Source organism: Lepidochelys kempii, chromosome 27 (assembly GCF_965140265.1).
Source record: "Lepidochelys kempii isolate rLepKem1 chromosome 27, rLepKem1.hap2, whole genome shotgun sequence".
In the NCBI taxonomy this organism is placed as follows: domain Eukaryota; kingdom Metazoa; phylum Chordata; order Testudines; family Cheloniidae; genus Lepidochelys; species Lepidochelys kempii.
This window is the reverse complement of record NC_133282.1, coordinates 18184849-18211030: the sequence shown is the minus strand read 5'-3', so window position 1 is coordinate 18211030 and position 26182 is coordinate 18184849. Positions and strand designations below refer to the sequence as shown.

Here is a 26182-nt window from a genome sequence, read left to right as displayed (position 1 = left end):
CACAGCATCACGCTGGGTGCTCATGTTCGGCTGATTATCCCCCACAGCCCCCGCTTTTTTTCGGAGTCTCTGAGAGTTCCCCTCCTGGAAGTGTGGCCTACCTGTAAATGGGGTGCAGGAGACTGGGGCCAGGAGAGACCGGGCCTGAGGGTTGAGGCCTGGGAATCAGGGAGGGAAATAGTGGGGTGACTAGTTCAGCAAGGGGGCTGGACTGAGAACCAGTAGGGCAGGAGGAAGGAGGCAAGGGAACCTGGGTATGGGGGAAGAACTGGGCTTAGCTGGGCAAAGAGGCTGGGGAGGCACCGAGATTGGACAAGGGGATCAGGGAGGGAGCCTGGGACTGGGAACCACTGGGCTTGGGGAACATGGCAGGAGGCAGGAGGAGGCTGGGGGGAAGGAGAGAGACAGACTGGACTAGGAACTGGCAGGGGGTGGGAGGGAGACAGGAGCTGATGGAGATCACTGGAAGTGAGTGGAAACTTGGAAAGGAACTCCAGATGGGCGACTAGGACAGTCTGGGTAGGGGGACAGGAACTAGTTGGGTGAGGAGAATGGGACAGGGAGCCAGGGGTGTGGAAGAGCCAGAACTGGGACAGGTTGGAGGGGACAGGGCAGAAGAGGCCAAGCATGGGGGAAATGGGCAGCTGGGTTTGGGACCACGAGAGCACACTCCCGTCCAGAGCCTGGAACCCACGGCTTCTAAGGCTCAGCGTTCCTCTGCTGTCAGGAATGAGGTGAAACCACCAGCTAAGGGGCTCATCCGCCTCTAGCTTTGGTGCATGTACAGAATGACAACCTACTACTGCTGTGGGTTAATGCTTCGCTCAAGTGGCAGAGGTCTGTGTGGTGGATGTGAAGGTCCAACCCTGCTGATGACACCTGGGGGTCGACGTGGTGCCATGTGATGGAGTTCATGTCTGGGGGGTTTGGCAGATTCTTCCCCAGTTCATTTGTTTTCCTAAAAACCTAGGAAATTGCACAGAGAAAACTGTTTTAAACGAATGTTGTTAAGGCTACGAAGTTGAACACTCAGCAGTTAGGTAGTGCCAAAGGAAGGTTGCCCAGGCATTAATTGTGGCATTTCCTAACTTTTCAGTGCTTGATTTGAACCCGGAGTCATGTTCTGTAAGGTTGTCTGTGCTTGTGGTATTTATACCAGCACGCTAGGCTGGCGCTGCTCACCCCGGCCCATGAGCTCCTCTCGTGTGCTTTGTTGCGTCACCTGTAAAAACTCTCTGTCGGACGAGTTGTTTTTCCAAGACCTGTCAAGCTTGAAGAGGGAAGCTCTTGCTTTTTATAGGCGCTGGCTCTGTCCGGCCATTCTATATTTGCCTCCAGGGATTGCATTTGTTGCCATGTGTGCTCTCGCCATGAGCCAGTTTAAATGCCTAAACCCCCAGAATAAAGTGCAAGGGAAGAGCATGGCTGCGTGGTGTGGCCTGGGCCCAGAATAGAAGCTGGCACCTCTCCCCTAGTGTTTGGAGAGTCTTACTAGCCTGAAATAGCTCCAAGAATCTGATTTCAGAACCGACCGCGACCTCGCCCGTTTCTTTTCTCCAGAGTGTTTGTGTACAGCGGATAGCGGGCGTGTGCCGAGCGTGCTCCTGAACCCGGGCCCCCAGGTCTGCGTGCTGCAAGGACCCTGCGGGAGGCACGTAAGACCCCATCCCTGTGCTGTCCTGGATGAAGGGCCCTGAATGCTTGGTCGTTTCACGCTCCCATGGCAGTTTAACAGGGCAGGGACCGTTCTGTAGTAGAGCTGGGTGTCTCTGCCCCCGAGGAGCTGGACTGCATGGGCTGTACTGGGCGAACCCCCGAGAACCTGTGCCATGTGCACGTGGGTGATTCCTGAATGGGTGGGTGCTGGCCTGTTCCGTCACACCCTCAGCCAGCTCCTCCCATCAGCTGCTCAGGGAAGGTGGCCAGGGAAGGCGGGCAAAGGGCTGGGGAAGTTGTCTGGGCACTGGGAAGCCAGGGAAGGCAGCTGGGGAAGGCGGGCAAGGGGCCGGAGAAGGTGGCCAGGCGCTGGGGCGGACATTTCCTCTCTGCACTGGTCAGTTACCCCGTCCCCTTTTCACGATGGATGACTTCACTTGCCTGGACCGAGGCTGAGCTCTCTGGGTGCATGCTAAGGGAGATGGTTATTGTGTTGCATGAGATTACAAGGAACTGTACATAACTGGATTCTTCAGTGGCCCCACCCCCCCCGGGAGGCGGAGGGGGAGTCCGATCCTGGGTCCCCAGAAGCCTTTCCCAGCAGTGCCCTGTGATGTCAGAGCCAGGAAGTCTCCCTCCCGCATTAAAATAGAGGCTGCCCTGGGCAGCGGTTGTCTGACGCTGCTCTAGGCTGATGGCACAGAGGGCCCTTCTCCCCCTAAGTGTGGACGGAGGGTCCTTGTCCTGATGGCGTCTCCTTGCCCCCCAGGTTCTGAACAATGGCTGTGTGGATCCAGGCCCAGCAGCTGCAGGGCGAGGCCCTGCGCCAGATGCAGGCGCTGTACGGCCAGCACTTCCCCATCGAGGTGCGGCATTACCTCTCGCAGTGGATCGAGAGCCAAGCATGGTAGGTGAGCCCGCCCCGCGGCTACCTGACGCACTCCAGTCGGTCCTTCAGGCCATCGAGAGGAGACGTGGCTTGGCTGCCAGGTGCCCTGACAAACCCGTGTCTAAGGGGCTGGAAATGGGGCTGTGGGCCTGGCCTTACCAACCCACTGGCTCCGGTCAGTGGTGTCTGTGGCGGATCACCACTGAGCGCTACACTCCAGAGGCCATGGCACATAGACCAGCTGCACAGCTTCCTCTCGCCTGTCCCCAGGCAGGGCCGAGGCACGGGGGCAGGGCCGGAAGACTCAGAGCTGGGAGGAGGCGGAAGGTTAAGGCTTTGCGAGGTCCCCTGGGCTGTTGGAGTGAGTGGAGCCTGGCCTAACGGTTAGAGCCGAGCCTGGGAACTCTTTGGTCTGGCCCTCCTCCTCCCTGTCCTGCCACCTGTTCTCTGAGGCCTTGGCCAGTCGCTGCTGCACTCCGGGCCTCACTTTCCCCTTACCCACCATGGTGCTTGGAGACGCCCCAACGAAAGGTAGGGCCCTCCCTGTCTGCGACCCACACGTCTGGTCTGGGGTCCTTGTGCAATGGGGGGCTGGCACTGTGCTGGAGGGCAGGGTCAGGGTCGGGAGGGCAGAGTCGGGGCAGGACTTCACTCCCATTCGCTCTGGGCTTTGTGTGGTGGGTTGGCCGGATCATCCCAGTTGGCTGAGGGATGGACGCAGGGGGGCCTCAGTTGTGGGGGGCTGAGTTCCCGCAGCAGATGCAGTCCCTGTGCCGAGTTGGGCCCTCCGCCCATCCCCCGTCTCTTTCTGTGCCAGGGACTCCATCGACCTCGATAACCCCCAGGAGAACCTCAAAGCCACCCAACTGCTGGAGGGGCTGATCCAGGAGCTGCAGAAGAAGGCAGATCACCAAGTGGGCGAGGACGGGTTCTTGCTGAAGATCAAGCTGGGGCACTATGCCACTCAGCTGCAGGTCAGTGCCCAGAGCCGCAATGGGGCGGCCTTTCCCCTCGTGTCCTGCCAGGAGCCGGTCACTCCCACTGGGCGCTCCCCAGTGGGCTGGCCAAGCCTGGCGCGTAGCAAGGGTCTGGGACAGCGGCAGAGTGTGTGATGGCAGGTGCCTGGTGCCCGTCGCTCCCCACTCCTCACCGCGTGGGACCAGTGCATCGCTGAGCCCCTCCGTCACCTGGCATGTCGCAGCCCCCCCAGCCGCTTCCGTCCCCCGCAGGCTCCTCGTCTGGCCAAGGGGAGCTGCCGTCCTGGCACAGGCTGGCTGGGGTGACCCCCATCCTCCCCCACGTGGCCTGGGAGCAGGGATGCTGGCAAGGTAGGTTAGGGCAGGAGCAGCCCCCCCGCCTAGTGCCCATGGCACCCCTTTTCCCCCAGCCTGGGCCGGTGAGAGCCCCTGACTAGCCCCGCTCTGCGCCTGGCTCAGGGCCTTTGCTTTCCCTGCTGCAGAACACGTACGACCGGTGCCCCATGGAGCTGGTGCGCTGCATCCGCCACATCCTGTACCATGAGCAGCGGCTGGTTCGGGAGGCCACGAACGTGAGTAGCCAGGCAGGGGGGCCTTGTCTCTCTCCCCGTCTTTCTGGGGCCCCAGGGACACTGCCCCAGCCCAGCCCCGGCGCTGACTCTGCTGGGATCACCCTGGGGCCCCGCACCCCACCCCACCCTGTGCACGTGGCTCCAGCCACTGCCCCATGGCGTGAGCCTCTGCCTCCGTGCTGTGGGGCCCGTCGCTGCCCCCCATGGCAGCCCCTGCAGCCCGGCCTCTCCCTGCCCCAGGCGTGGGGGGCACAGCACTGACCTGGCGCCCTCTCTCTGCAGAGCCCCTCCCCGGCCAGCAGCCTGGCGGACGCCATGTCCCAGAAGCACCTGCAGATCAACCAGACCTTCGAGGAGCTGCGCCTCGTCACCCAGGACACAGAGAACGAGCTGAAGAAGCTGCAGCAGACGCAGGAGTATTTCATCATCCAGTACCAGGAGAACATGCGCCTCCAAGGTGGGGGGATGGGGGGCGCTCGAGCCATGGGGAGAGGGAGGGGCCGTGGGGTTGGACTGCTGGGGGCAGGGACCTGCCCTGAGATCCCGTCCTTGGGGAGACACCAGCCCGTGCCAGCAAACGTGCCGAAGCACTTGCCCCGTCCCAGCTGCCGAGGGGGCGCCAGGCCCTGGGCTCCGGCTGGGTCCGGTGGGGGCTGCAGCTGGCGCGGGGGAGACTCTGCCATAGCATCTGGGGGGGCATCATCTCACCCACCTGCCCACCGCACCCCCATGAGGAGGCTGCAGGTATCTGAGCACTCCCAGGACGGTTCCCCTCCCCTCGCAGTCCCATGGGAGTCCCCAGCTCAGCACCGCCCCACCGGCTCCGTGGGGCCCGGGGAGCGAGTCTCCCCCCACCCCAGGGGCAGGCCTGGCGCAGGGGTTCTGGGGATGCCACCGAGGGTCGGGAGCCCCCGGGGCAGGCGGGGCTCAGGCCTAATGCTCTTGGCCTCCTCCCCAGCCCAGTTCTCCCAGCTCTCCCAGCTGGGCCCCCAGGAGCGCATGTCCCGCGAGACGACGCTGCAGCAGAAGAAGGCGTCGCTGGAGGCCTGGCTGCACCGGGAGGCCCAGACACTACAGCAGTACCGAGTGGTGAGTGCCGACCCGGGGGCCCCCACTCCCTGCCCTGGTGCCAGCAGGGGGCGGTGACGCCCCCGTCCCCCGCTAACAGCCCGTCCCCTCGCAGGAGCTGGCAGAGAAGCACCAGAAAACCCTGCAGCTGCTGCGCAAGCAACAGACGACCATCCTGGATGACGAGCTGATTCAGTGGAAGCGGCGGCAGCAGCTGGCGGGGAACGGCGGCCCACCCGAGGGCACCCTGGACGTGCTGCAGTCCTGGTGCGTCCCCCCTCCCAGCGCTGCCGGGAACGGGGCTCGCGGGCCTGTGGGAAATGGGGACTGGGCACCCGGGAGCTGCCGCTTGGCCCCATGGCGGCTGGCTGGGAAACCAGCGAACGGTGCCGCCGGCAGCAGGGAATCCGGGGGAGTCACCGTGCTGCCCTGGGTCGCAAGAGGCAGCCCCGGGGGTGACCCTGATGGGTGACACTGCCCTCGCTGGCGTTGTTAGTCCAGGGCACCAGGGGTCACCTGCCCCCATCGCGAGGGATGTGGGACTGGATTCCTGGGGCGGCTGAGCTCCCCACATGGCTAGGCTAAGGCCGGACCGCTGCAGCCTGTGTTGGCCTGGCTCGGCCTGGACACCGCGGCCTGGAGGGTGTCCGTGGGGGGTGTCCATGGGGGAGGCACAGACAGGGAGCCCCATGACCAGCAGACACGGGACGCCACGGCCTGGGGCTCTGTGATGTCCCTGGGCCTTGCCAGAGGGCTGACCTGGCCCGGGGGCCCCTCGCCCCAGGTGTGAGAAGCTGGCCGAGATCATCTGGCAGAACCGGCAGCAGATCCGTCGGGCTGAGCACCTGTGCCAGCAGCTGCCCATCCCGGGGCCCGTAGAGGAGATGCTGGCTGAGCTCAATGGCACCATCACAGACATCATCTCCGCCCTGGTGACCAGGTAATAATGCAGGGGGCAGAGCTGGGCCGTGTCTGACTGCCCCACACGGGCTGGCAGAGCCAGGCTGGGTCTGGGCCCGTCTGCCTCACACGGGCTCAGGGACAGAGCTGGGCTGGGCCATCTGCCCCACACGGGCTGGCGGGGCTGAGGCTGAGCTCAGGGCACGGTTGGGAACAGGCTCAGACTCTGACCCGACCAGGCAGGACCTGGGCTGCGCGGGGCCACGGGCCGGCTGGGGCGGGGGGGCCGCTGGCACTGCAGGCGGGTGGCGAGAGAAAGGGGCTCGTGGGGCAAGCACTCTGGGTGGGGGGGGCCCTGGCTCGGGGGCGTGGAGGGGGGATCTGGGCGCAGGTGCTGTGAGCCAGGGTGGGGATGTGGTGGTCTCGTCACCCCTCCCCGCACCTGGAGGTTGTAGCTCCGGCCCCGGGGCCCATCTCGCAGCCGCAGGCCCCATGATGCTGGCTCCTCCCCCCAGCACCTTCATCATCGAGAAGCAGCCCCCCCAGGTGCTGAAGACGCAGACCAAGTTCGCGGCCACGGTGCGGCTGCTGGTGGGGGGGAAGCTGAATGTGCACATGAACCCGCCCCAGGTGAAGGCCACCATCATCAGCGAGCAGCAAGCCAAGGCCCTGCTGAAGAACGAAAGCACCCGCAAGTAATGCCCCCCCGCCACTCGCCCGGGGCAGGTCCTGGGGGACCCCCGAGCTGGCCCTGCTGAGCCACGCGGCTCCTGTTGAGTCCCAGGGTAACTGGGTGGGGTAACTGGGGGGCTCTGGCAGGACCCTGTGGGGCTGGTCCCTTGTTGTCTCTGCGTCCCATTGCTCACGTAGCCTGGATCCCCCGGAGAGAGCCCAGCCCAGCGCGTGGCCCGCTCTGACCCCCGGGGTATCGCTGAGTGGAGGGAGGGTCAGCCGCACGCCTGTGGGGCTGGCGACTGGCCCCTTTCCCAGCACCCCCAGTGGAGTCCCCGAGCTGCCCCCCATGGTGACTGTTGGCACCGCCCAGTCCCCCCCCATCCCCCCTGGCCGTCGGAGCTGGCCCAGTGCCTGGCCCCCCTCACCTGCCTTTCCCGTTGCAGCGAGAGCAGTGGGGAGATCCTGAACAACTGCTGCGTGATGGAGTACCACCAAGCCACGGGCACCCTGAGCGCCCACTTCAGGAACATGGTGAGAGCCGGGCCGCAGGCATCGCCCCTGCCCCCTGCCCCCACCCGCCTCTCACGCTCTCCCCTGCCTCCCGCAGTCCCTGAAGCGCATCAAGCGCTCGGATCGGCGTGGCGCCGAGTCGGTGACCGAGGAGAAGTTCACCATCCTCTTCGAGTCGCAGTTCAGCGTCGGCGGCAACGAGCTGGTCTTCCAGGTCAAGGTAAAGCCAGCACCACTGCCCAGGGCCCTGCCCGGCGCTGGGGGCTCCAGGAGCCCTTCTGGGGCTGGTGTCAGGCTTGGCCGTGTCGCCCGTCCCCAGGACGGTCCCTCCGGGTTGAGGGAGGGACACAGGAATTCCTGAGCCTCGGTCACGAGCTGGGGCAGCCCCGGGGGGCGCAGGGTCCGTGGGTGGGCATGGAGGCGAGAAGCATGGGGGGGGGGGGGGCTTGGTCTGATTGAGAGTCACCCAGCGGCAGGTGGGGGAAGGGCAGGAACCGGAGCTGGGTCCAGCCCCCACCCCTGCCCCACACTCAGCCCAGCCCTGCCGGTTCCCACAGACGCTGTCCCTGCCCGTGGTGGTGATCGTGCACGGGAGCCAGGACAACAACGCCACGGCCACCGTGCTCTGGGATAACGCCTTCGCCGAGCCGGTGAGCAGCCAGCGCCGCCGGGGGGCAGAGTCCCACACCCGGGGGGCCTGCCCCGCTTCACTTGGGGCCCCAGATGTGCATTGCCCTTGGGCCCCCCACATCATCAGGTCCTTTGGTCTGGGCCCCCCGCACCTGGCCCCTCCTGCAGCCCTCTCTGGGCAGTCTCCCATTCCTGCCCTCCGCTGGCCTCTGCACCAGGAGTTCTGGGGGAGGGAGGCACACGGGGCGGGCGAGGGGAGCTCTGGGAGTGGGGGTCGGGGGCGCAGGGGGGTGAGGGTCAGGGGGAGGGGGACAGGAGGTCTGAGGAGGAGGAGGGGAGCTCCGGGAGTTGGCGGCACAGGGGCAGGGGGAGGGGGACCCTGGAGGGGGGCGCAGGGGGTGAGTGCCACAGGAGGGGGGCACTGGGATAGTGCATGGATGCTGCTGGCTCCTGGGGCCGGAGCTCTCCCCGCTGGGTTCCCTGCCCGGGTGCGGCTGGAGCCCCCCTGACCGCAGGCTCCCGCGCTGCCCCCTCCCGCAGGGCCGGGTGCCATTCGCCGTGCCCGACAAGGTGCTGTGGCCCCAGCTGTGCGAGGCGCTCAACATGAAGTTCAAGGCCGAGGTGCAGAGCAGCCGGGGGCTGACGAAGGAGAACTTGCTCTTCCTGGCCCAGAAACTCTTCAACAGCAGCAGTGGCCAGCTGGAGGAGTACAGCGCCATGTCCGTCTCCTGGTCCCAGTTCAACAGGGTGAGCCGCGCCACACCGCCAGCCTCTGCCAGGGGGCCCTGGCCGGGAGGGCAGCAGGGGCGCCAGCTGGGGGCGGGGTGGGGGAAGGGATCCTGTAGTAGCCGAGTGGCATCACTTGTGGGTACTGGTGAGATGCCCCAGCAGTGCACCTCCCCCCGGGCTACTGGCCAGGTGTGGAGACTTGCTGTCCCATCTGTGCACCCTGCCAGGAATCCCTTTGGCACAGGCTGGCAGTCGCATCTCGCTGCAGAACAGCGCATGGCATGTGGGAAGGAGCAAGAAGCAAATGGTGCTGACAGACTGCGAGAGACGGGACGCTGGCCCCAGCTCACACTGACACTGGACCAGCCTTCCCCTCCCAAGGAAGCAGGCGGGGATGGTGGAAATCCGTCACCCTCTGGGTTAGGGGCCTGGCACACTTCCGCTGTGCCACTCTGCTGCCTGCCTCCCTCTGACTAGCACGGGAGAGATGCCAGGCTTGCCTGCGCTGGCAGGACTGTGCCCCCAGCTGCTCCCAGGAACAGAGCCTGCTCACCCAGTGCTCATCGTGATGCCTGCATGCACGTTAGGTGTGCATGAATCCCTGGTGCCAAGCCAGTTCTCCCTGTGGCCAGAGCGGGGCTGGGGGACGGGAGTGGCTGTCGTAGGGCATGCTGGGCTCAGAGATGCTCACGGTCTTTTTTCTTTACCCAGGAAAACTTGCCAGGGCGGAATTACACCTTCTGGCAGTGGTTCGATGGGGTCATGGAGGTGCTGAAGAAGCATCTTAAGCCTCACTGGAACGACGGGTGAGAGCCTCCTTCCCGTAACGGCCGACACGGCACAGCCCCCTTTCCCCCCGACTGCCAGCCCCTCACCCCCCTTCTCTGTGCTCCAGGGCCATCCTGGGCTTCGTCAACAAGCAGCAAGCGCACGACCTGCTGATCAACAAGCCGGATGGGACCTTCCTGCTGCGGTTTAGTGACTCCGAGATCGGGGGCATCACCATCGCCTGGAAGTTTGACTCACGTGAGTCAGGGTGGGCCGGGGCAGTCTGGAGCCACATCCATGCCTGGGGCTGGAACAGGGCCAGCTCAGCCCTGGCCCGTGAGTCAGTTCATGACCCGTGAGCTGGGCATGGTGCAGAACAAACCCAGTCGTCGTGCTGGGCCAGTTCCTGCTTCTGGCTCCTCCTGCTTGGAAGGCCAGCTGTGCTCCTAGGGCAGGGGCAGGCAAACTTTTTGGCCTGAGGGCCGCATCGGGTTTCTGAAATTGTATGGAGTGCTGGTTAGGGGAGGCTGTGCGCCCCCAAACAGCCATGCATGGCCTGGCCCCCGCCCCCTATCCGACCCTCCCCACCTGCTTCTCGCCCCCTGTTCCCTGACGGCCCGTGGGCTGTAGTTTGCCCACCTCTGTCCTAGAGGTTGTGCTGTGCTGATTTGTTACCGATGTCAGGAGACTAGATAAAGGTGCTCAGGCCAGGATAGCGTAGCCCCCTTCCCATGCAGGACCAGGCTATGCTGGTGCAAGCCCTGCCCTGCTGTCTAACCTCGGCTATGCTAGGGTGGTTGCACCATTTACTATACCAGCACAACTGGCTAGCGGACGCAGGCCTCCGCTGGCTGGCTGGGAGCTCTGGAAAGCCATTGGAAAGGGTAGCTTTGGGTTTTCTCTTTTTAGCTCAGAACACGTGACCTAGGCTGCTCCAGGCTGTCACAGTGATTCTCTTCCCATTTATGAAATCCAGGGCAGGCCCTTGTGCAGCGGGTCCATGCTGAGCAGTTCGGTAAATCTTCTAAAGGGTGTTCTGTCATGAGAGCTGTGTTTAAAGAGACCTGTGTGAAAATACAACCAGAGCAGAGTGCCACTCGCAACGAACTAGACTCCATGTTAACCCTGAAATAGCCTCACAGCTCTGCCTCACCTCTGCCTCTCAGCTCAGCTTGGCCCATCATAGCAGAGTTTTCGGTTCACTTTGGTTTCTAGTTAGTTTCACTTTCTGGCTCTCTGTGGAGCTGTTGTGTCAGATGATGTGCCGCAAGGGAGCGGGTGAGCTCAAAGAAAAGCTGTTTTTATTAACTTGAGATTTTAAACAATTATGCTCGTGAAACATGTCAGAGGAGTTTGTATGCCCTGAATGCAGCGGCAGCCCTGGCACTCTGCACAAGCCGGTGGGAAACTCACGGGACTTGAACTGCAAGTCCGGCGATATTTGGGTTTTTTTTCTTAAAGCCCCAGCTCCCGGATTCAGGCGATTCCGCGAGAATCTCACCTTTTGTGTACACAAACAATACATTTCCAGCCCTGGGGGATGCAGGGAGGGAATCCTAAAGCTCAAAGGCAGAAGGTGGAGAAAAAGAACCCAATGCTGATTCTTATTGGAGGTCTCATGATTTTGAAGCCAATCTTGCAGTTCCTCGAGGCCTGACTCCCAGGGGCCAGCTGTGCCGCACAAGGGCCTGTCTTAAGCAGCATTGTTCTTAGGCCCCTCTGCGACACGGAGGAGACCTGCGGCTCTGGGCTCTGTGTTTCACTGTCGTATCTCTCTGCTGTTGCGTTTCTAGCTGAGAGGATGTTTTGGAACCTCATGCCCTTCACGACCAGAGACTTCTCCATCCGCTCGCTAGCCGACCGCTTGGGTGACCTCAATTACCTCATCTACGTGTTCCCCGACCGGCCCAAGGACGAGGTCTTCTCCAAGTACTACACGCCGGTTCTCTGTGAGTGCGCCATGCAGCGCTGGGCCCTGCACTGGCCTGTGTTCCCCTCGCCCTGCGGCAGGCTCTGGGGCTGTGGGAGCTGGCATCAGCTCGTATCCCTGAGGGCCTGGCCCGTTAGCAGCCAACGGTTCCTCTCAGTGGTGTACGGCCTCATGGCACAGAGACCCGAACCCGACAGTGCTGATGGGCTCTCCTGCTCATCGGAGTCCTCGTGCCGACCGGCTGCTAGCCCAGGTGACGCTGTCGGGTCAGTGCCTGGAACGTCCCCTGGCCTCTCCATGCCTTAGCGCTGTCTTCTCTCTCTCGCCCTGTCTGTAGCTAAAGCCGTGGATGGATACGTGAAGCCACAGATCAAACAAGTGGTGCCAGAGTAAGTCCGTCTGGGCGTGCGTCTGTCTGTCCATCTGGGCGTGCGTGCGTCTGTCTGTGTGCTGTCCTCGGCCCGTGTCTCCCTCTTCCCCTCCGTTAACACCCCTTGTTGAGGAAATGTCAGATTCTGAACCAGTGTCCCAGCCCCGAGTCTCTTCCGCAGCCTTGTGCCTTACCAGGGGATGGGCCTGCATGCAGCAGGCACCATGGGGGGCGGAGGGGAAGCTGTTTGCCCTGTTGCTCACAGGGGGCAGAGCAGGTGGCCAGGGGAGGAGCACTCCAGGCTGGCAGCCCCAGCAGGCAGCCCCACAGGCTGCAGGAGGAAGTGATGGGTGTCGGGATCCTATGGCAGGGCTGGAGCCTGGCTCTGCACTGGGTGTGTGCCGCACTGGGAGGATTTAAAACACCCCTGAGAAGTGAACTGGCTATGGGGGTGTTTGCTGGGCACTTGGGAGGGGCTGGTATGGGCCGAGCAGGATCTGCACAGATGAGGCCAGCTCTGATTGTGGCCGTCCCCACCGACATGGCTTCCCCTGGACTGCGTGGGAGGGTGTAAAGCACCATCGACACAGCCATGGGTACAGCCTCCTTCCCCCTGGCCCCAGGGAGCTGAGGACGGCATCGATCCAGGAGCGGGACCCATGTGAAATCCCTCAGCCCCCTCAGCTACCATCAGTAGCCCAAGGCCACGGGGCCTGCAGGACAGAAGTTGCCATTGCAGCCAGGGAGAGGAGCCGGCAGAGTGGGACAGAGCTGCAGCCTGCCCTTCGGTGCAGTGCCTCCTCGCCTCCCCACTCTCATCACCCTCCCCATGGCCCTGGCGCCCCCAGCCCAGCTGACGCGCCGGTCCCTCATCTGTTCCAGGTTTGCCAGCGCCTCCGGGGATCCCGCCGCCGGAACGGTCACCTACATGGATCAGGCACCGTCGCCAGCCGTGTGCTCCCAGCCGCATTACAACGTCTACCCACAGAAGTAGGTGCTGCTCCTTCCCCAGGCCTGAGCCGCGTTCCGGGGGCGAGGGGTTCCCCCGTGTTGGGGGGGGCGTTTAGCTGGAGCATGCTGCTCCCGGCCCCTTAGCATGGCTATTCTGGGATGCCTCCCCCAGGCTCGCCCTGTCTCTCTCTCTCAGCCCTGACTCCGTCCTGGATCCCGAGGGCGAGTTCGACCTGGACGATACAATGGACGTCGCGCGACACGTGGAAGAGCTTCTCCGGCGGCCCATGGACACTCAGTGGATCCCCCACAGCCAGTCGTGACCCTGTGCCGTGGTACGGCCCCGGCCCGGCAGCCGTGTCCCTGGGAGACGATCCGGGGCGCGTGCCCCGTGGAGAGCAGCCCTGTGTTGGTGTCTCTGTGCGTGGGCCCCTGTGTGGGGGGTGCTCGTCCGGGGGCTTTGCTCTGCACCAGCTGCAGTGTCCATGGCTGCGCTTGGCTCTTCGGTGTTTATCCCCGTGTACTAAAGGCAGTGGGCTTGTCATAGGGTTTCCCTGTCTGTTCCTTTGAGGCCTGCCTTCAGCTTCTTGCTTCTGCAGCGCTGTTCCTCCCCGTGCAGCAGATCCCCGGAGCCCCATGTGTTTCAGCACCCACTGGACTCGGATCCCTGCCCCTGTGCCCAGGGGCCTCTCAGCGTGGGGGGCGGGCCTGGGAGTTTGTTTGCAGTAATTGTTGCACCTAGGAGTTCTGTGTTCAAATTCCTTCCTTTTGTTACCAGCTCCCCCGTCCCGGGGGGCGTGTGCGTGTGCGTTGGGTCCTGTTTGTGTGCACAGACACCTGGGGGCAAAGACTCTTTCTTCTCAGCCTAGGCAGCAGCATCTGCGCCTTGGGAGTGGCTTGCTGGGAAGGCACCCCTCCAGGGCCCGTTTCTCCTCCCAGTTCCTGCCTGGCCCGTGTCCGCTCAGCCAGTGGGACGCTGCCCTTCCCCTACGCCTACCGGTGGGGGGTGTTTAATAAACCCTGAGAGGAAGGAGGGGGTTCCAGATGGACACGACTGCTCTGTGTGCAGGAGGAACGGGGCTCCCGGCTGGGGTCTGGGTGCGGCGCGGCTCAGGCTGGGGTGAGAGGCTGCCGGTCCCGCCCCGGGTGCCCTCCCTCCCCTTCGACATTATTTTTCTACGGCTGAGTAAATAAAGCACAGAATATTTTTTTAACACAAAGCTCTGGATTCCACGTGTCTCTGTGGGAGCATCAGCTCTGGGCTCAGCAGCTAGCTGACGTCCTGGGGAGGGGTCAGACAGAGCCCCTAGGGCTGGGGCTGTCGGTGGGCCGGGCAGCAGGTGTTTGAGCCCAGGGCTGAGCTGCGCCCTGTGCAGACGTGCGGGGGAGGAGCTGCTGTGAGGGAAATGCTGCATTTGCCAGCTGGGTTCAGTGGTCAGACTCCGTGGAGGAGGACAGGGGAGTTGTGACATTCCTCCCCCCGCTTTCTAGAGGACTTGCAGCAGCCCCCAGACCATCGACTGGCCCCAGGCGCTGAACCTGGCGATGGGCGTGCAGGGGCCCCAGCCAGGCCCTCTCGTCCCTCTGCTGCTTTCCTGTGTGCTGAGTGCCCTGAGCTGCGTGAGGGGAGCCGTGCCGCTGGGTCAGCCCTGAGCCACGTCTTGCCCAGTGCCCCGTGAGCCCAGACCCAGAGGCACCGTGCTCGTCACCTGGCAGGCTTTGCAAAGGACGCTCCCCCGTGCGTCCTGGGCTGTGGCCGCGTGAGCCTCTGGCAAAGCAGCGCTAGGGCCAGGTGCTCCCCGCACAGACCCCATTTGCACCAGTGCTGTCTGTCCTGGTTTGAACCTAGGACCAGCTGCCCTGGTGCAAAGCGTGTCTGCCCCTGGGCATTGCACTAGTCCCTGAAATCCCCGAGGCCTGGACGTAGGCAGGGCACGTGGGGAGGAGGCTGGGGCGCGTGGTCCGAATGGTCTGTCCCTTACCTGTTCAGTGCTGCAGGCAGCGGGGGCAGCTGGCGTGAGTGTGTGCTTAGCTCGGCATTGCTGCAAATCCTGCACGTGGCCTTTCATGTGCGTAACTCCACAACCCCCTGCTTTGCCAGGCTGCACGCCCGCAGGGCAAGGGCTGGGGCTGCCCCGGGCTCCTGGAGCGCTGGGCTGGCTCCAGCAGATAGAGCTAATATCATCCTGAAAACAAACAATTCCAGTCTTTTCTTTTTAAAGAAAAATTCTCTTGCCCAAGCCCCGGCCAGGTGGGGGTGAGTTCTCGCCTTTTGGAATTACAAGCAAATTTCAAAGAGAAGCAGGAAACGCTCTGATGCGAGGTGGGACACCCCCAGGTTAAAGATCACAACTCTTGTAGAAAGGAAAAAAATACATGATTTTAAAACCAGCCCCGGTGAAACTTTTTGATAATTTTCTTTAAAAACAAAACAAACCCAACCCTCCCCAGAAAACCTTGTATGTGGAAACTGAATTTTTTCAGCTGCCTCCTCTTCGTGTTGCAGGCTGCTCCTGCCTCGCGCAGGGCACTAATAAAGTATTGTCGACTCTGCCGGGGGCTGCAAAATTGTGTTTTTGTGTTCACAATACCGGCCTCATCTGCCCTGAGCGCTGCCCCCATAGGCCCCAGGCACCTGGCCCCTGCGACCCACAGCATCTGGCCCCCACAGGTCCTGTGGGCCACACGCCACCCAGCGGGGACGGGACCTCCTGCTGGGCCGTTCCTTAGCCTCCAAACCCAGTGCATAACGGCCTGCGGGACTCCCTGCCACAAGAGCAGGCTCTAGGAAGAGAGCTGGATCTTTAGTGGGCGAGCGTGAACGCACGGCGTGGCTCTGCTGGGGGGGCAGGGATGCCAGCCCTCCTCCCGCTGGCAGGGGCAGGAAGAAACTCCTTGGAGGGGCAGTGTACCTTCCACTGAACGGGCTGGGCTTGGCCTCCAGTTGGCGCCAGGAGCTGGGGGCTGGGAGCCCGGGGCTGGGCCAGGCAGGCAATGCCTGGATTGCTGGGCTGGGGACGGCAGCTGCTGCCTGGGCAAGGGGCCTTGGAGCCGGGGATTGTCGCTGCTTTTTCCACGCTGGGGGTGTCATGGAGGCAGGGGAGGAGCAGAGCTGAGGGGCTCATTGACCTGCCGGCTGGCAGCTGGGGTTGGGTTTCTGCCCAGAGCTGTAGCCTCCTGCCCGTCACCATGGTGTCTGGCCCCCTGCCCCTTAAAATAGAGAGCAACTGCTGACTCCCTGGCGGGCTCCTGGGGGCCCCGGCTCTGCTCCCATTTGGAGGTGAAAGCTCTGCTGGGGGTCTCGGATTCGCTGTTTGGGACGTCGGGGCCAGGGGGGCGGCGAGTCGCTCACTGGGGCAGAAAGGCCAGTTCCAGGGGGAAGGTTTGGTGGCGTCTCCTGCCTCTAGCCGAGCCCGGCTCCCGGGGGTGCCTGGAGCCCTTGGCCCAGCATGCTGCTCTTAGCGCATTCGGTGCCCCCCCCCCCAGCTCTGCCGGTGCCCCCCCACTCCTGACCCCTGCCTGGGCCCCCCCTCCCCCAGCTCTGCCGGTGCCCCCCCCCACTCCCGGCCCAGGCCCCCCCTCCCCCAGCTCTGCCGGTGCCCCCCCCACCCCCGGCCTGGCCCCCCCCAGCTCTGCCGGTGCCCCCCCACTCCCGACCCCCGGCCCGGGCCCCCCTCCCCCAGCTCTGCCGGTGCCCCCCCCACTCCCGACCTACAGCCCTGTTCCCCCCCCCCAGCTCTGCCGGTGCCGCCCCACTCCTGGCCCGCCCAGCCCTGGGTGCCCCCTGCCCTGGCGGGACCCCCCATTCCCGGGGGGGGGTCAATGGGCATCTGGCCCTTTAAGAGCTGGGGCCGCTCCCGTCCCTTTAATTCTCCGTCACTTCAGCGGGAGGCGGAGTGTCCGGGGGGGGGACACGGGGGGGCCGGTAGGAGACGCGGCTCCCGGCGGGGCAGGGGGGCTGCGGGACCGGCCGGGGGCACTGGGGGGCCCGAGATATTGGGGGGGCCGGGGGGGCTATTGAGGTGTTGGGGGGCCCGGGTGGAGTTGTGAGGGGCCGTTGGGGGGCCAGGTGGGGCTGTTGGGGGGCCCGGGTGGGGGGCCAGGCGGGGTTGTGAGGGGCATGGGGGGCCAGGTGGGGCTGTTGGGGGGCCAGGTGGGGTTGTTGGGGGGCCAGGTGGGGCTATTGAGGTAGTGGGGGGCCCGGGTGGGGGGCCAGGTGGGGTTGTGGGGAGCCCTGGGGCCATTGAGGTTTTGGGGAGCCAGGTGGGGTTGTGAGGGGCACGGGGGGCCAGGTGGGGTTGTTGGGGGCCCAGGTGGGGCTATTGAGGTAGTGGGGGGCCCGGGTGGGGGGCCAGGTGGGGTTGTGGGGAGCCCTGGGGCCATTGAGGTTTTGGGGAGCCAGGTGGGGTTGTTGGGGGCCCAGGTGGGGCTATTGAGGTATTGGGGGGCCCGGATGGGGGGCCCTGGGGCCATTGAGGTGTTGGGGGGCCCAGGGGGCTGGGGGGGTCCGTGTGTCTCTCTGTGCTGACGATCCCCCCTCTCCCCACAGCGCCGCGATGCTGCTCGCCGGGCTGGCCGTGGCCCTGGCCCTGCTGCTCTGGGCCTGGCGCTGCCGCCCGGGGGGCGCAGGATCCGGGGGGGGCCGGCGGGGGCCCTGGGGGCTCGTTCTCCGGCACTGGCTGGCACTGCGGGTGCTGGGCCGGGCCGTGGGCTGCCAGCGCTGGCATCTGGAGCAGGCGTCGGCGGCCGCGCGGCGGAGCCAGGAGCGCCTCCTGCTGGGGCGAGCCAGGGCCGTGGAGCCAGGTACCGGGGCAGGGCCTGGCGCTGGGCGAGGGTGCCCGTCCCTGGGCCCCCAGCCCCTTGTGGGCACCCGGCCGGGGGGGCGGGGCCCGCCCCCTCCCAGCAGGGCGTGGGGGGCTCAGCCTGACCCCGGTGTGTTCTCCCCGCAGACCCGGGCGTGTTCTGGGAGCGTCGCCCCCTGGCCCGGCGCGGCTCCCAGGGGGGCGAGGCGCCTGCCCCCCCGGCACTGCCGACGGGGCCCTGGGCTCTGCTTCGGAGCTGCTGCACCGCGGACTCCCCCCTGCAGGTACGTGGGGGCAGCTGGGGCAGGGTCCTGCGGACCAGGGCTCCCCCCTTTTCAGGGTGCCCGGGAGGGGGGATGTGTCTCAGCCCCCCCACCCATGTGCCACACGGCCCTGCTGCCCCAAACTGGAGCTGAGCCAGAGGGAGCCGAGGGGCTGGGGGGAGTGAGAGCTGAGTGGGAGAAAGCTACAGGGGAGGGAGGTGTCCTAGGCTGGGCTTTTCCCCTGGGGGGCTGGATTTCACAGGCTGGTACCCGGGGAAGGGGGGGAGGGGATGGGGTGTTGCAGGCTGGTACCCGGGAGGGGGCGGGGGGAGATACAATGGCTGGTATCTGGCTGCCCTGGCTCTGTCTCCATCTCTCTCTCCCCCTCTCCCCGCCCAGGGGCCCGTCTTGTACCTGGACGTCCTCAGCAGAGTCTTCCCGGAGGCCCTGAGCCCGCGGGGCACGGCCCGCTTCTCCTGGGCCCGGGGCTGCTCCCTGCCTGCCGCAGCCTGGCCGCTGCCCACCCTGTACTGCACTCCGGAGGAGGCGGGCACCGTGCCCTCGCGAGCCGCGGCCCTGTATGTGCAGCTGGTGTTTGCCCTGCGGGAGCGGGCGCTGCGGGCGCTGGAGGCCGGGCTGGCCTCGGAGCTGTACGATGCCCTGGGCGTGCTGCACGCCAGCTGGGAGGGCCTGGCGCAGGACCTGGCCTTGGGGAAGCTGAGTCCCCGGCTGGAGCTGCCTGAGGGGACCCGGCGCCGGCTGGAGGGGCTGCTGGCTCCCGACGCGGCGCGGGCGGCGGAGCTGAGGGCAGAGTGTACCAGGGGCTGGGACGGCGTCGCCCAGCGCCTGTGGCCGCGGCTCCAGGTGGTGGTGGTGGTGGCAGAGGCCAGCGGCGAGCAGCTCTACGGGGAGGCCCTGCGGGAGTCGGAGTGCCGGGGCCTCCCCTTCTACTGCCCCTTCTACGGCGCAGCAGGAGGTAAAGGGGCATCGGCCGAGCCAGGCGGGGTCAGGTCAGCGCCCTGTGCAGGCAGGAGCCCCGTAAGCAGAGCCCAGTGTCTGCGCAATGGGGGGGGGCATGGTGAGCCCCAGCCCCGCGTAGCAATGGGGGGCCAGTGCTGGCTGTTCCGGTCATTCTCCTGCAGGCCGAGAGGGTGTCTCCATGCTGCACAAGGGGGCCGCTGTGGGTCTGTCTGCGGGGGCTGGGTAGCCGGAGGGCTGGGGCTGTGTACTCTCCCTGCTGACCCACAGTGTCCCCCCAACAGCTCTGCTCGGGGTGAACCTGTGGCCGGAGCAGCCCGACCCCCGCTACCTGCTCTGCCCAGGCTGGGCTTTCTGCGAGTTCCTGCCGGCGGGGCCGGGCGCTGAGGGGCCCCCCGAGACCGTGCTGCTGGCAGACGTTGAGCAGGGCCAGGAGTATGAGCTGGTGCTGACGGCCCAGGATGGATTGTCCAGGTGCCCCCTTTCCTGCCACCCCCATATGCCCTGCGCCCCCACCAGTCCCCTATGCCCTGCCAGCCCCATACACCCCCTGCCCCACCAGTCCTGTACGCCCTGTGCCTCCCACTACCCCAGTGTGCCCCCCACCTCTCAGCATCTGCCCCCTGTAACGAGGCTGGTTCTGGCGGGACCCAAGTGAGAGTGCCAATTCAGGACGAACTGCTTCAAGCAGGGCAGTCACCGCCCAAGGCTGGGGTTTTTCCACCTCTAAGGCAAACCAAACCAGCGAGCCAGAGAGGATTTCGATCTCACCCCACTGGCTAACCACAAGTCACACAAGCAATTCCTTAGACACTCCAGTTTCCCAGTATCTCCACCAGTGCCACTTGTTATGGGGACAAATGGTTATAAAAACCAGTACCCCAGTAAAAGAAAAATGGTTTTCTTGATCCCAAAGGCCCAAGCCCCAGACCCAGGTCAATGTACAAATCAGATCTTGCCCACAAATCACGCTGTTGCCAATCCTTTAGAATCTAAAATCTAAAGGGTTATTCCTAAAAGGAAAGAAATACAGATGAGAGCTAGAATGGGTCAAATGGAATCAATGACACACAGTGATGGCAAAGTTCTTGGTTCAGGCTTGTAGAAGCACTAGAATAAACGGCAGGTTCAAATCAAGTCTCTGGAGAACATCCCCAGCTGGGTCTTTCAGTCCTTGGTTCAAAACTTCAGTGTAGCAAAGTCCCTCCAGAGGTAAGAAGCAGGACTGAAGACAGGATGGAGATGAGGCATCAGCCTTTTATAGTCTCCTCAAGGTGTAAGAACCCCTCTTTGTTCTTACTGTGGAAAATTACAGCAAAATGGAGTTTGGAGTCACATGGGCAAGTCCCTGCATATTTCGCTGAGTCCCCAGGCGTGTCTGCCTTATGCTCAAATAAACTGGTTAGTCTCTAAGGTGCCACAAGTCCTCCTTTTCTTCTCTCAATGGGTCAGTTGTGTAGCTGATGGTCCTTAATGGGCCATCAGGCAGGCTAGGCAGAGCGGACACCAACTTGTCTGACAGTGTAGAGCCAATATTCATAACTTCAACTACAAAAATGATACCCACATATAGACAGCACAACCCTAACCAGGAAACCATAACTGTGTCTGAGACACCTCATTTGACTCCCTTTATACAAGATTTGGTGCCACGGCAGGACCTTGGTTGCAACAATGATCTATACGGTCCCAGATTAGGTCAATAACATCACACCCCCCACCCCAGTGCGCCCCATGCCATGTGCCCGCTGCTGTCCATGGGAGGCCGCGATGGAATGGGGCCTGTTGCGGGAACTACGGTCGTGGCTCACGTTCTCTCTACCCCTTTATCCGTTAGGTGCCGCATCGGGGAGGTGCTGAAGGTGGCTGAATTCCACAACCAGTGCCCCATCGTGGGGCCCGTGCGCAGGTGGGGACAGTCACCCCCACACACCCCGTGCCGGCTCCCCACACGCTCGGCTGCTGCCTGGGGAACGCTGGGGACCAGATGGGAGCTGCCTCTGCAGGGCAGTTTGGGGGGAGGATGAAGTGGGGTGGGGGCTGGGGGCTCCCCTCCCTGGTGCTTTGAGGGCGGGGGTGGGGCCGTTCTGGCTGGAGAGTTTGAGGCCATGGCACTGCCCCCTGCTGGCAGAGGTGCAGTCACCCGATTCCCACGCTCACCCCCTGCCCTTGGCTCCCCAGGCTGAGCCAGACCCTGAGCGTGCGTGGGGAAGGTGTCCCCGAGGAGCGCTTCTACCGGAGCCTGTGCCGTGCCGTGGCCATGTGGCCGGGAGCCCGGCTGGTCGATTACGTCTGTGCAGAGAGCAGCCTTCTGGGTAAGTGCCGCTCCTGGTACCCAGCCCCTTGCTGGCAAGGCCGGGCCTGTACGTGTCCTAGGGCTCCTGGCTTGAGACAGCCTGGCCCCTATCTGCCCCACTGGCTATGCTCTGCGCTGCTGCCCCTTTCAGCACCCCTGGGTTTGCCTGACCCTGTCTGTGCTCAGGCCTGGCTGGCCGTGTGTCATGGAGTCCCCGGGCGATGCTCTGGAACTGCTCCCTACGACGCCAGGCAGGACTCTGGGGAAGTCTCCTCTCTGTGAGCAGCCTGTCTGCAGGACACACAGCTCACCCGGCTTCCACCTTCCTGGGTCTGACCTCGGAGCATTCAGCATCCTTTGCCCCTCCGTGCGCTTCCCACAGCGGAGTCCGCCCAGGCGGGCTCCTGGGGAAGCCAGAGGGTCCTGCCCCACAACTCCGCAGTCAGACCTGACTCTCAGCCACCCAGTAAAACAGAGGTTTATTAGACGACAGGAACATGGTCTAACACAGAGCTTGTAGGTACAGAGAACAGGACTCCTCAGCTGGGTCCATTTTGGGGGGCAGTGAGCCAGATAACCCCGTCTGCCCTTCACTCCATGACTCCAGCCAGCCCCAAACTGAAATTCTCTCCAGCCCCCCCTCCTCTGGGCTTTGTCACTTTCCCGGGCCAGGAGGTCACCTGGTTCCTTTGTTCTCCAACCCTTCAGCTCTCACCTTGCAGGGGGAAGGGCCCAGGCCATCAGTTGCCAGGAGACAGAGTGTCGGCCATTTATGTACCCTGGCCCTTTGCTCTTCAACAATTACACCCCCTTATCCCACCACCTAGAGACTTAAGAACTGCATAGGGGAAACGGAGGCATCCCCACAGTATTCAGAGGAAACATTAAGAACAGGCCCACTTCGTCACATCGTGCCCCCAGCCTGGTCAGCCTGGGTCCCGGGCCCAGCTGTGTCCTGGTGCTGGGCCTGGTTCCAGGGGTTGGTGAGACGGCTGGACAGGAGGGGGCCGAGCCACCCAGGGCTGTGGCTGGCACTAGCCTTGGTGTCATGGAGTGGCCAGGTGATCCAGATCCCGGCACTGAGACGGGGGGGCAGCTGTGCCAGGGCAGCCCCTGAGCAGCTTGACGACAGGATGGCACCTCCTGGGAGCGGCTCTGCGCCCATCTGCAGCGAGGTACTGCTGCCGAGAGCCGGCCAGCTAGCCTGGGGTGGCCTGGGTCCCTGCCCCCCCATGGGGGTTTTCCACCCCTGTCCCTCAGCTCCCGGCATGGGATGTCTCTCCTGCTCTTCCAACTGGATGGGTTAACGTGGGTCCATGCTGCCCCCCAGGTGCCTCCTCCGGGGCCTGTGCCCCCCATTACCAGGTGTTCGTGGAGCTGCGGGGCGTGCGTGATCTGTCGGAAGCACAGCGCTATAAGGTGAGTGCCTTGGGAAAATGGCAGCATGGGGTAGAGGCAGCTGGTCCCATGGGCAGGTGGGGGTCTTCCTGCTCCTGCTTGCCCCAGTCCAGGGGCCTGGAGCTGGAAGGAGGCTTTGGTGGGGATGGACCTTCCCTCTCCAGCCTGCAGGAGGGAACGATCCTGCCTGCTTGGGGCTGCTCCCAGCATGGGGCTCTGGCCCCACCAGAGCAGCAGGGGTGCCCCGGCCTGGCCTGGGGTTTTCCCCTGGGGAGGTCTGCGCGTCTGTGGCTGGATTTGGCAACTAGGTGGCAGCACTCTCTGGTGCAGCTCAGCCCTGGCCTGTGGGAGCCGCCCCAGCTGCGCTGCTGAGCCCAAGGACAGGGCCTCGGCCCCTTGTGCGCTCCCCGGGGGGTGGGGGTGGGATTGCACAGGTGAAGAGAAGCACACAGCAATGTCTGGGGCCGAGAGGGGCCCCGTCACCCTCACGGCACAGGGGGGCACTTGGTGCAGCAGAAGAGCCAGATGCTCTACCAGTGGAACTCCTCGCCACAAGGTCTGACTAAGGCTGGGAGCAGAGCAGGATTCCAAAGGGGCCTGGATGTTGCCAGGGGTAACGAGACCTTCCAGATGCAAACAGGGATGGGGGACAGCCCCTGCTGCTGACAGCGCTCGGGGCCGGTTGTCCCGGCACTGTAGGGCACCTGGCACCTTCCCCTGCTGCAGCTGGGACCGGCCACTGTGGGCAGAGGCTTGCCGGGCCCAGCTGGTCCAGGCTGGCGACCTTTGGGGTAGAAGGAGCTTTGGTGCACGGGTGAGGTAGAGGGTCTGATGACCCTTGGCTCCCGGAGCCGGAACCAGCCTGCTTGTGGCCCAGGGCGAGCTCCCACCCCTCTCCCTCTCCCTGCAGCTGGATCAGTGTCTCCAGGAGGATTTTCCTGTCTACAAAACCTTCCGCCTCAAGGGCAGCATTGGGCCGGTGCGGCTGCACCTGGTGGCGGCCGGGGCCTTCAGGGAGCTGCGGGATGCTGCGAGCCCCCCGGGCCCCATGGCCAGGGTCCTGAGGGAGAGGCGCCCGCTGCACTTCATCCAGAGCAGAGTCGTCTCGTGAGGCCAGCCAGCCCTGCGGTGCCACGGGCCCAGCTTGGCCTCGCTCAGGCTCTGCGTCTGCTGCTGCTTGCAGGGGGCAGGGAGGGTCCCTTGTGTAGGGAACCGGGGCTGTGGGGCAGGAGGCTGGGGAGGTCCCGTGGCCAGGGTGGGGGCGGCTCCCGGCCTGGCAGATGCTGCCCGCAGAGCTCGCCTGGGAGGGATGGGTGGGGCGGGGCGGGGGCCATGACCTCTGCCCCATAGCCTTTCACGGTGCTATTGCAGGAAGGGGTGCCCGGTTGGGGCGCTGCACCCTACGTGGCCTCCCCATCACGGAGCATGCTGAGGGGAGCAGCGGGGCAGAGTGGAGAAGTTGCCTGCCCCTGCCCCCCTGCGAGGCCTGCCAGCTCCCTGCGGGTTTGGGGCCTGACCTGCTGGCGATGCTCCAGGTGTGGCCCTGCCAGGGAGCGGTTTACCCACCAGATGGCGCCAGCGTCACGTTCGCTTCCCAGGTCGGTAGCTCGGGGCAGGTGCTGGCTGCTTGGAGACGGGCAGGGAAGGGGAGACCCAGGGCTGGCGGCCCCGTGCCCCCAGGCAGGGAAGGGGGGTTGTCCGGGGCAGGGGTTTGAAGAGGAGGAGGCGGCTGGTGAGATGAGGGTCGATGGCTAAAGGGCAGCACCTGCCCCATCCCCGCAGTCTGCGCCCCTGGCAGCGAGGCAGGGCTGGGCTGGTCTCCCTACGGCAGAGCTTGGGGGCTGCGGCTCAGAAAAGCCCGGGGCGTCTGGGGGAGAGCCAGGAATTGAACCCTGGCTCGTGCTCCGACCATTGCACCCTACTTCCTCTGGCCAAGGAGCTTGCGCCTGTCACCTCCTCCTTGGCAGCGCGAGGGCAAGGGCTGGTTGCAGAGGGAGCTGCCCCCTCGGCTGGAATCTCTCCTCTCCCTTGGCTTCGTTACTGTGATTGTTCCTGACAAATTTATCACCAGGCTTTCTGCTTGTGCCTTTTGCCCCAGGCTCTGCCTCTGTAGCACCCCTGAAATGCAGCCACCTCTGGGGTGGAAGGTGGTGGCTGCAGAAGGGAGGGCAAAGACGTGGGGCAATCTCTGATCGTCTTGGGGGAACTATCCATGGATCCTAGGGCCCACAAAGCACCGAGAGGCCCTTGGTTTGCAGGCCTGGGAACCAAATCATACTGCTCTGTGGAGCTGAGCCGGGCCTGCAGGGCAGGTATGGATGTCGTACCTGGTGCTTACTAACCTGGCCCCTGGCTCGAAGCTCCTAGCTGTGGTGTCCTACGTTGTGCCAGCGGCCTGGCTCACGGAGCTCCAGATCTGCTCGCAAAAAGCAAGTCCTTCGCTCATGCGGTCCTGTGAGGCAGGAGCTCAGGAGGCCGAGATCGCTGGCAGCCCATAAGCTGCACTGCGGCACGTGCCCTCCGGTTTATGAAACAATGAGCGGGGGGGGGGGGTTGCTTTTAATGTTTCAAAAAGCAAAATAAAGATGGATTATCTCTGAACATAACCCCCGGGCCTTGCGCTGTGATTGGGGCTTTAATCCCCATGAAGAGATTTCTAGCTGGAAGGCTGACTCTTGGCTTGATTAAAGAGTTCCCCATGGTGTTTGCCTTGTGTTCGTTATGGAGGCAGCCCACCCCGTGAATATTTCACCAATTCGGCATCTGTTGTGGGGGCCCTGGGACCGTCCGGCTGCCTGAGAGATCCAGGCACAGGAGCTGGCTCTTCCCAGCAGCTAGTGACGGTGTTATTTGGAGGTCAAGTGGGCTGTGATGCACAGGAAGCCTGCTGGGCGGACAGCTGGGCCTGGGGTAGGGGCAAGCCGAGCCCCTGGCAGGAGGTCTTGCCTTAGGAAGATGCAAAAAGCAGCCCCCAGCTTGCTACTGAAATTGCTCATCAGCCATAGACAATACGCTGGCAAAAGGCCTTGTCCAGCCTTTCCCCCCTGCCCTGTCCATGCTGCGGGAGCAAAATTCTGGTTGCAAGTGGAGAAAAAATGTCCTTTGGGGGCTGGGGCAGGGAGAGGGGAGGGCCTGGAGCTCTGCTCAGAGCTGGCATGCCTGGCCACGCCAGCGTCTCCTCTGCAAGTGAAAAGCCCCCTGGCTGGATTCTGGGGGGCAGCTGGAGGAAGGCTCGTCACAGCACCCTGTCAGGGCCTGCTGTGCACAGAGAACAAGCTTGGGGGGGGGGGGGAGCAGCTGCAGCATGTCTAACCCCAGCCATCAGCCAGTGAGTTAACCGGCCTGTTCCCTCCTGCAGGCTCTGTTCAAATCCACCTTCTGCAACACCCCCTGGGCTGTGTTAGGGGCCGCAGGCCTCGGCAGCGCACACCCCAGCCTCCCTCCTGCAGTACCTGAGCGATGCTTTGCCACGGTCAGAGTACGCCTCGCCCCCTCGAAAGCATTCGCTGGTCCAGGGCAGGTTGAGCTTAATTCTGCAGGGACAGGCGCTGTCTGCACCGTATCACGGACCCTGCTGGCTGATGTGGGAGCGACTCGAGTGACTTCAGCCCTGGCTTGGCTTGCAGGAATTCTGCATGGTCCTTGGTGCAGCCGGCGGGAGCCCAGGAGGGAGCTGCGGGGCCCTGCCTCCGCTGGAGTGTTTCCTAATGTTTCCTGCTGTGGGGGCAGCCGTGGCGAGCCCGGGACGGGGATATATATACACACGTACACATGGGCACACGCACGTGAACGCAGCCTTCCCGGACCCTCACTGAGCTGT

General features: G+C 64.1%; 2 protein-coding genes across 8 annotated transcripts in view; both read left to right on the top strand.

The window, feature by feature from the left end:
* Positions 1–15178, top strand: part of LOC140904001 (signal transducer and activator of transcription 5B) — a 45851-nt gene extending 30673 nt beyond the window's left edge. For 3 of the 7 annotated variants that reach the window (XM_073326107.1, XM_073326106.1, XM_073326108.1), the window contains exons 2-20: positions 1561–1651; positions 2426–2563; positions 3363–3519; positions 4005–4094; positions 4377–4551; positions 5053–5183; positions 5278–5429; positions 5947–6102; positions 6578–6757; positions 7181–7268; positions 7345–7467; positions 7805–7897; positions 8418–8624; positions 9318–9412; positions 9502–9632; positions 11168–11323; positions 11642–11693; positions 12557–12664; positions 12822–15178. In XM_073326107.1, the coding sequence (XP_073182208.1) occupies positions 2436–2563; positions 3363–3519; positions 4005–4094; positions 4377–4551; positions 5053–5183; positions 5278–5429; positions 5947–6102; positions 6578–6757; positions 7181–7268; positions 7345–7467; positions 7805–7897; positions 8418–8624; positions 9318–9412; positions 9502–9632; positions 11168–11323; positions 11642–11693; positions 12557–12664; positions 12822–12948 (2349 nt within the window). In that variant the 5' untranslated portion in view covers positions 1561–1651; positions 2426–2435 and the 3' untranslated portion in view covers positions 12949–15178. Of the gene's footprint in view, positions 1–1560; positions 1656–2425; positions 2564–3362; positions 3520–4004; positions 4095–4376; positions 4552–5052; positions 5184–5277; positions 5430–5946; positions 6103–6577; positions 6758–7180; positions 7269–7344; positions 7468–7804; positions 7898–8417; positions 8625–9317; positions 9413–9501; positions 9633–11167; positions 11324–11641; positions 11694–12556; positions 12665–12821 lie in introns of all 7 variants that reach the window. The other 4 variants (XM_073326111.1, XM_073326110.1, XM_073326109.1 and 1 more) reach the window with 3 other exon arrangements.
* A 1988-nt stretch (positions 15179–17166) lies between these two features.
* LOC140903998 (inactive phospholipase C-like protein 2) overlaps positions 17167–26182 on the top strand; it is a 39843-nt gene continuing 30827 nt past the window's right edge. The window contains exons 1-7 of the mRNA XM_073326092.1: positions 17167–17428; positions 17575–17711; positions 18090–18666; positions 18953–19142; positions 20506–20577; positions 20850–20983; positions 22295–22383. Of these exons, the coding sequence (XP_073182193.1) occupies positions 17182–17428; positions 17575–17711; positions 18090–18666; positions 18953–19142; positions 20506–20577; positions 20850–20983; positions 22295–22383 (1446 nt within the window). The 5' untranslated portion in view covers positions 17167–17181. The remainder of the gene's footprint in view (positions 17429–17574; positions 17712–18089; positions 18667–18952; positions 19143–20505; positions 20578–20849; positions 20984–22294; positions 22384–26182) is intronic.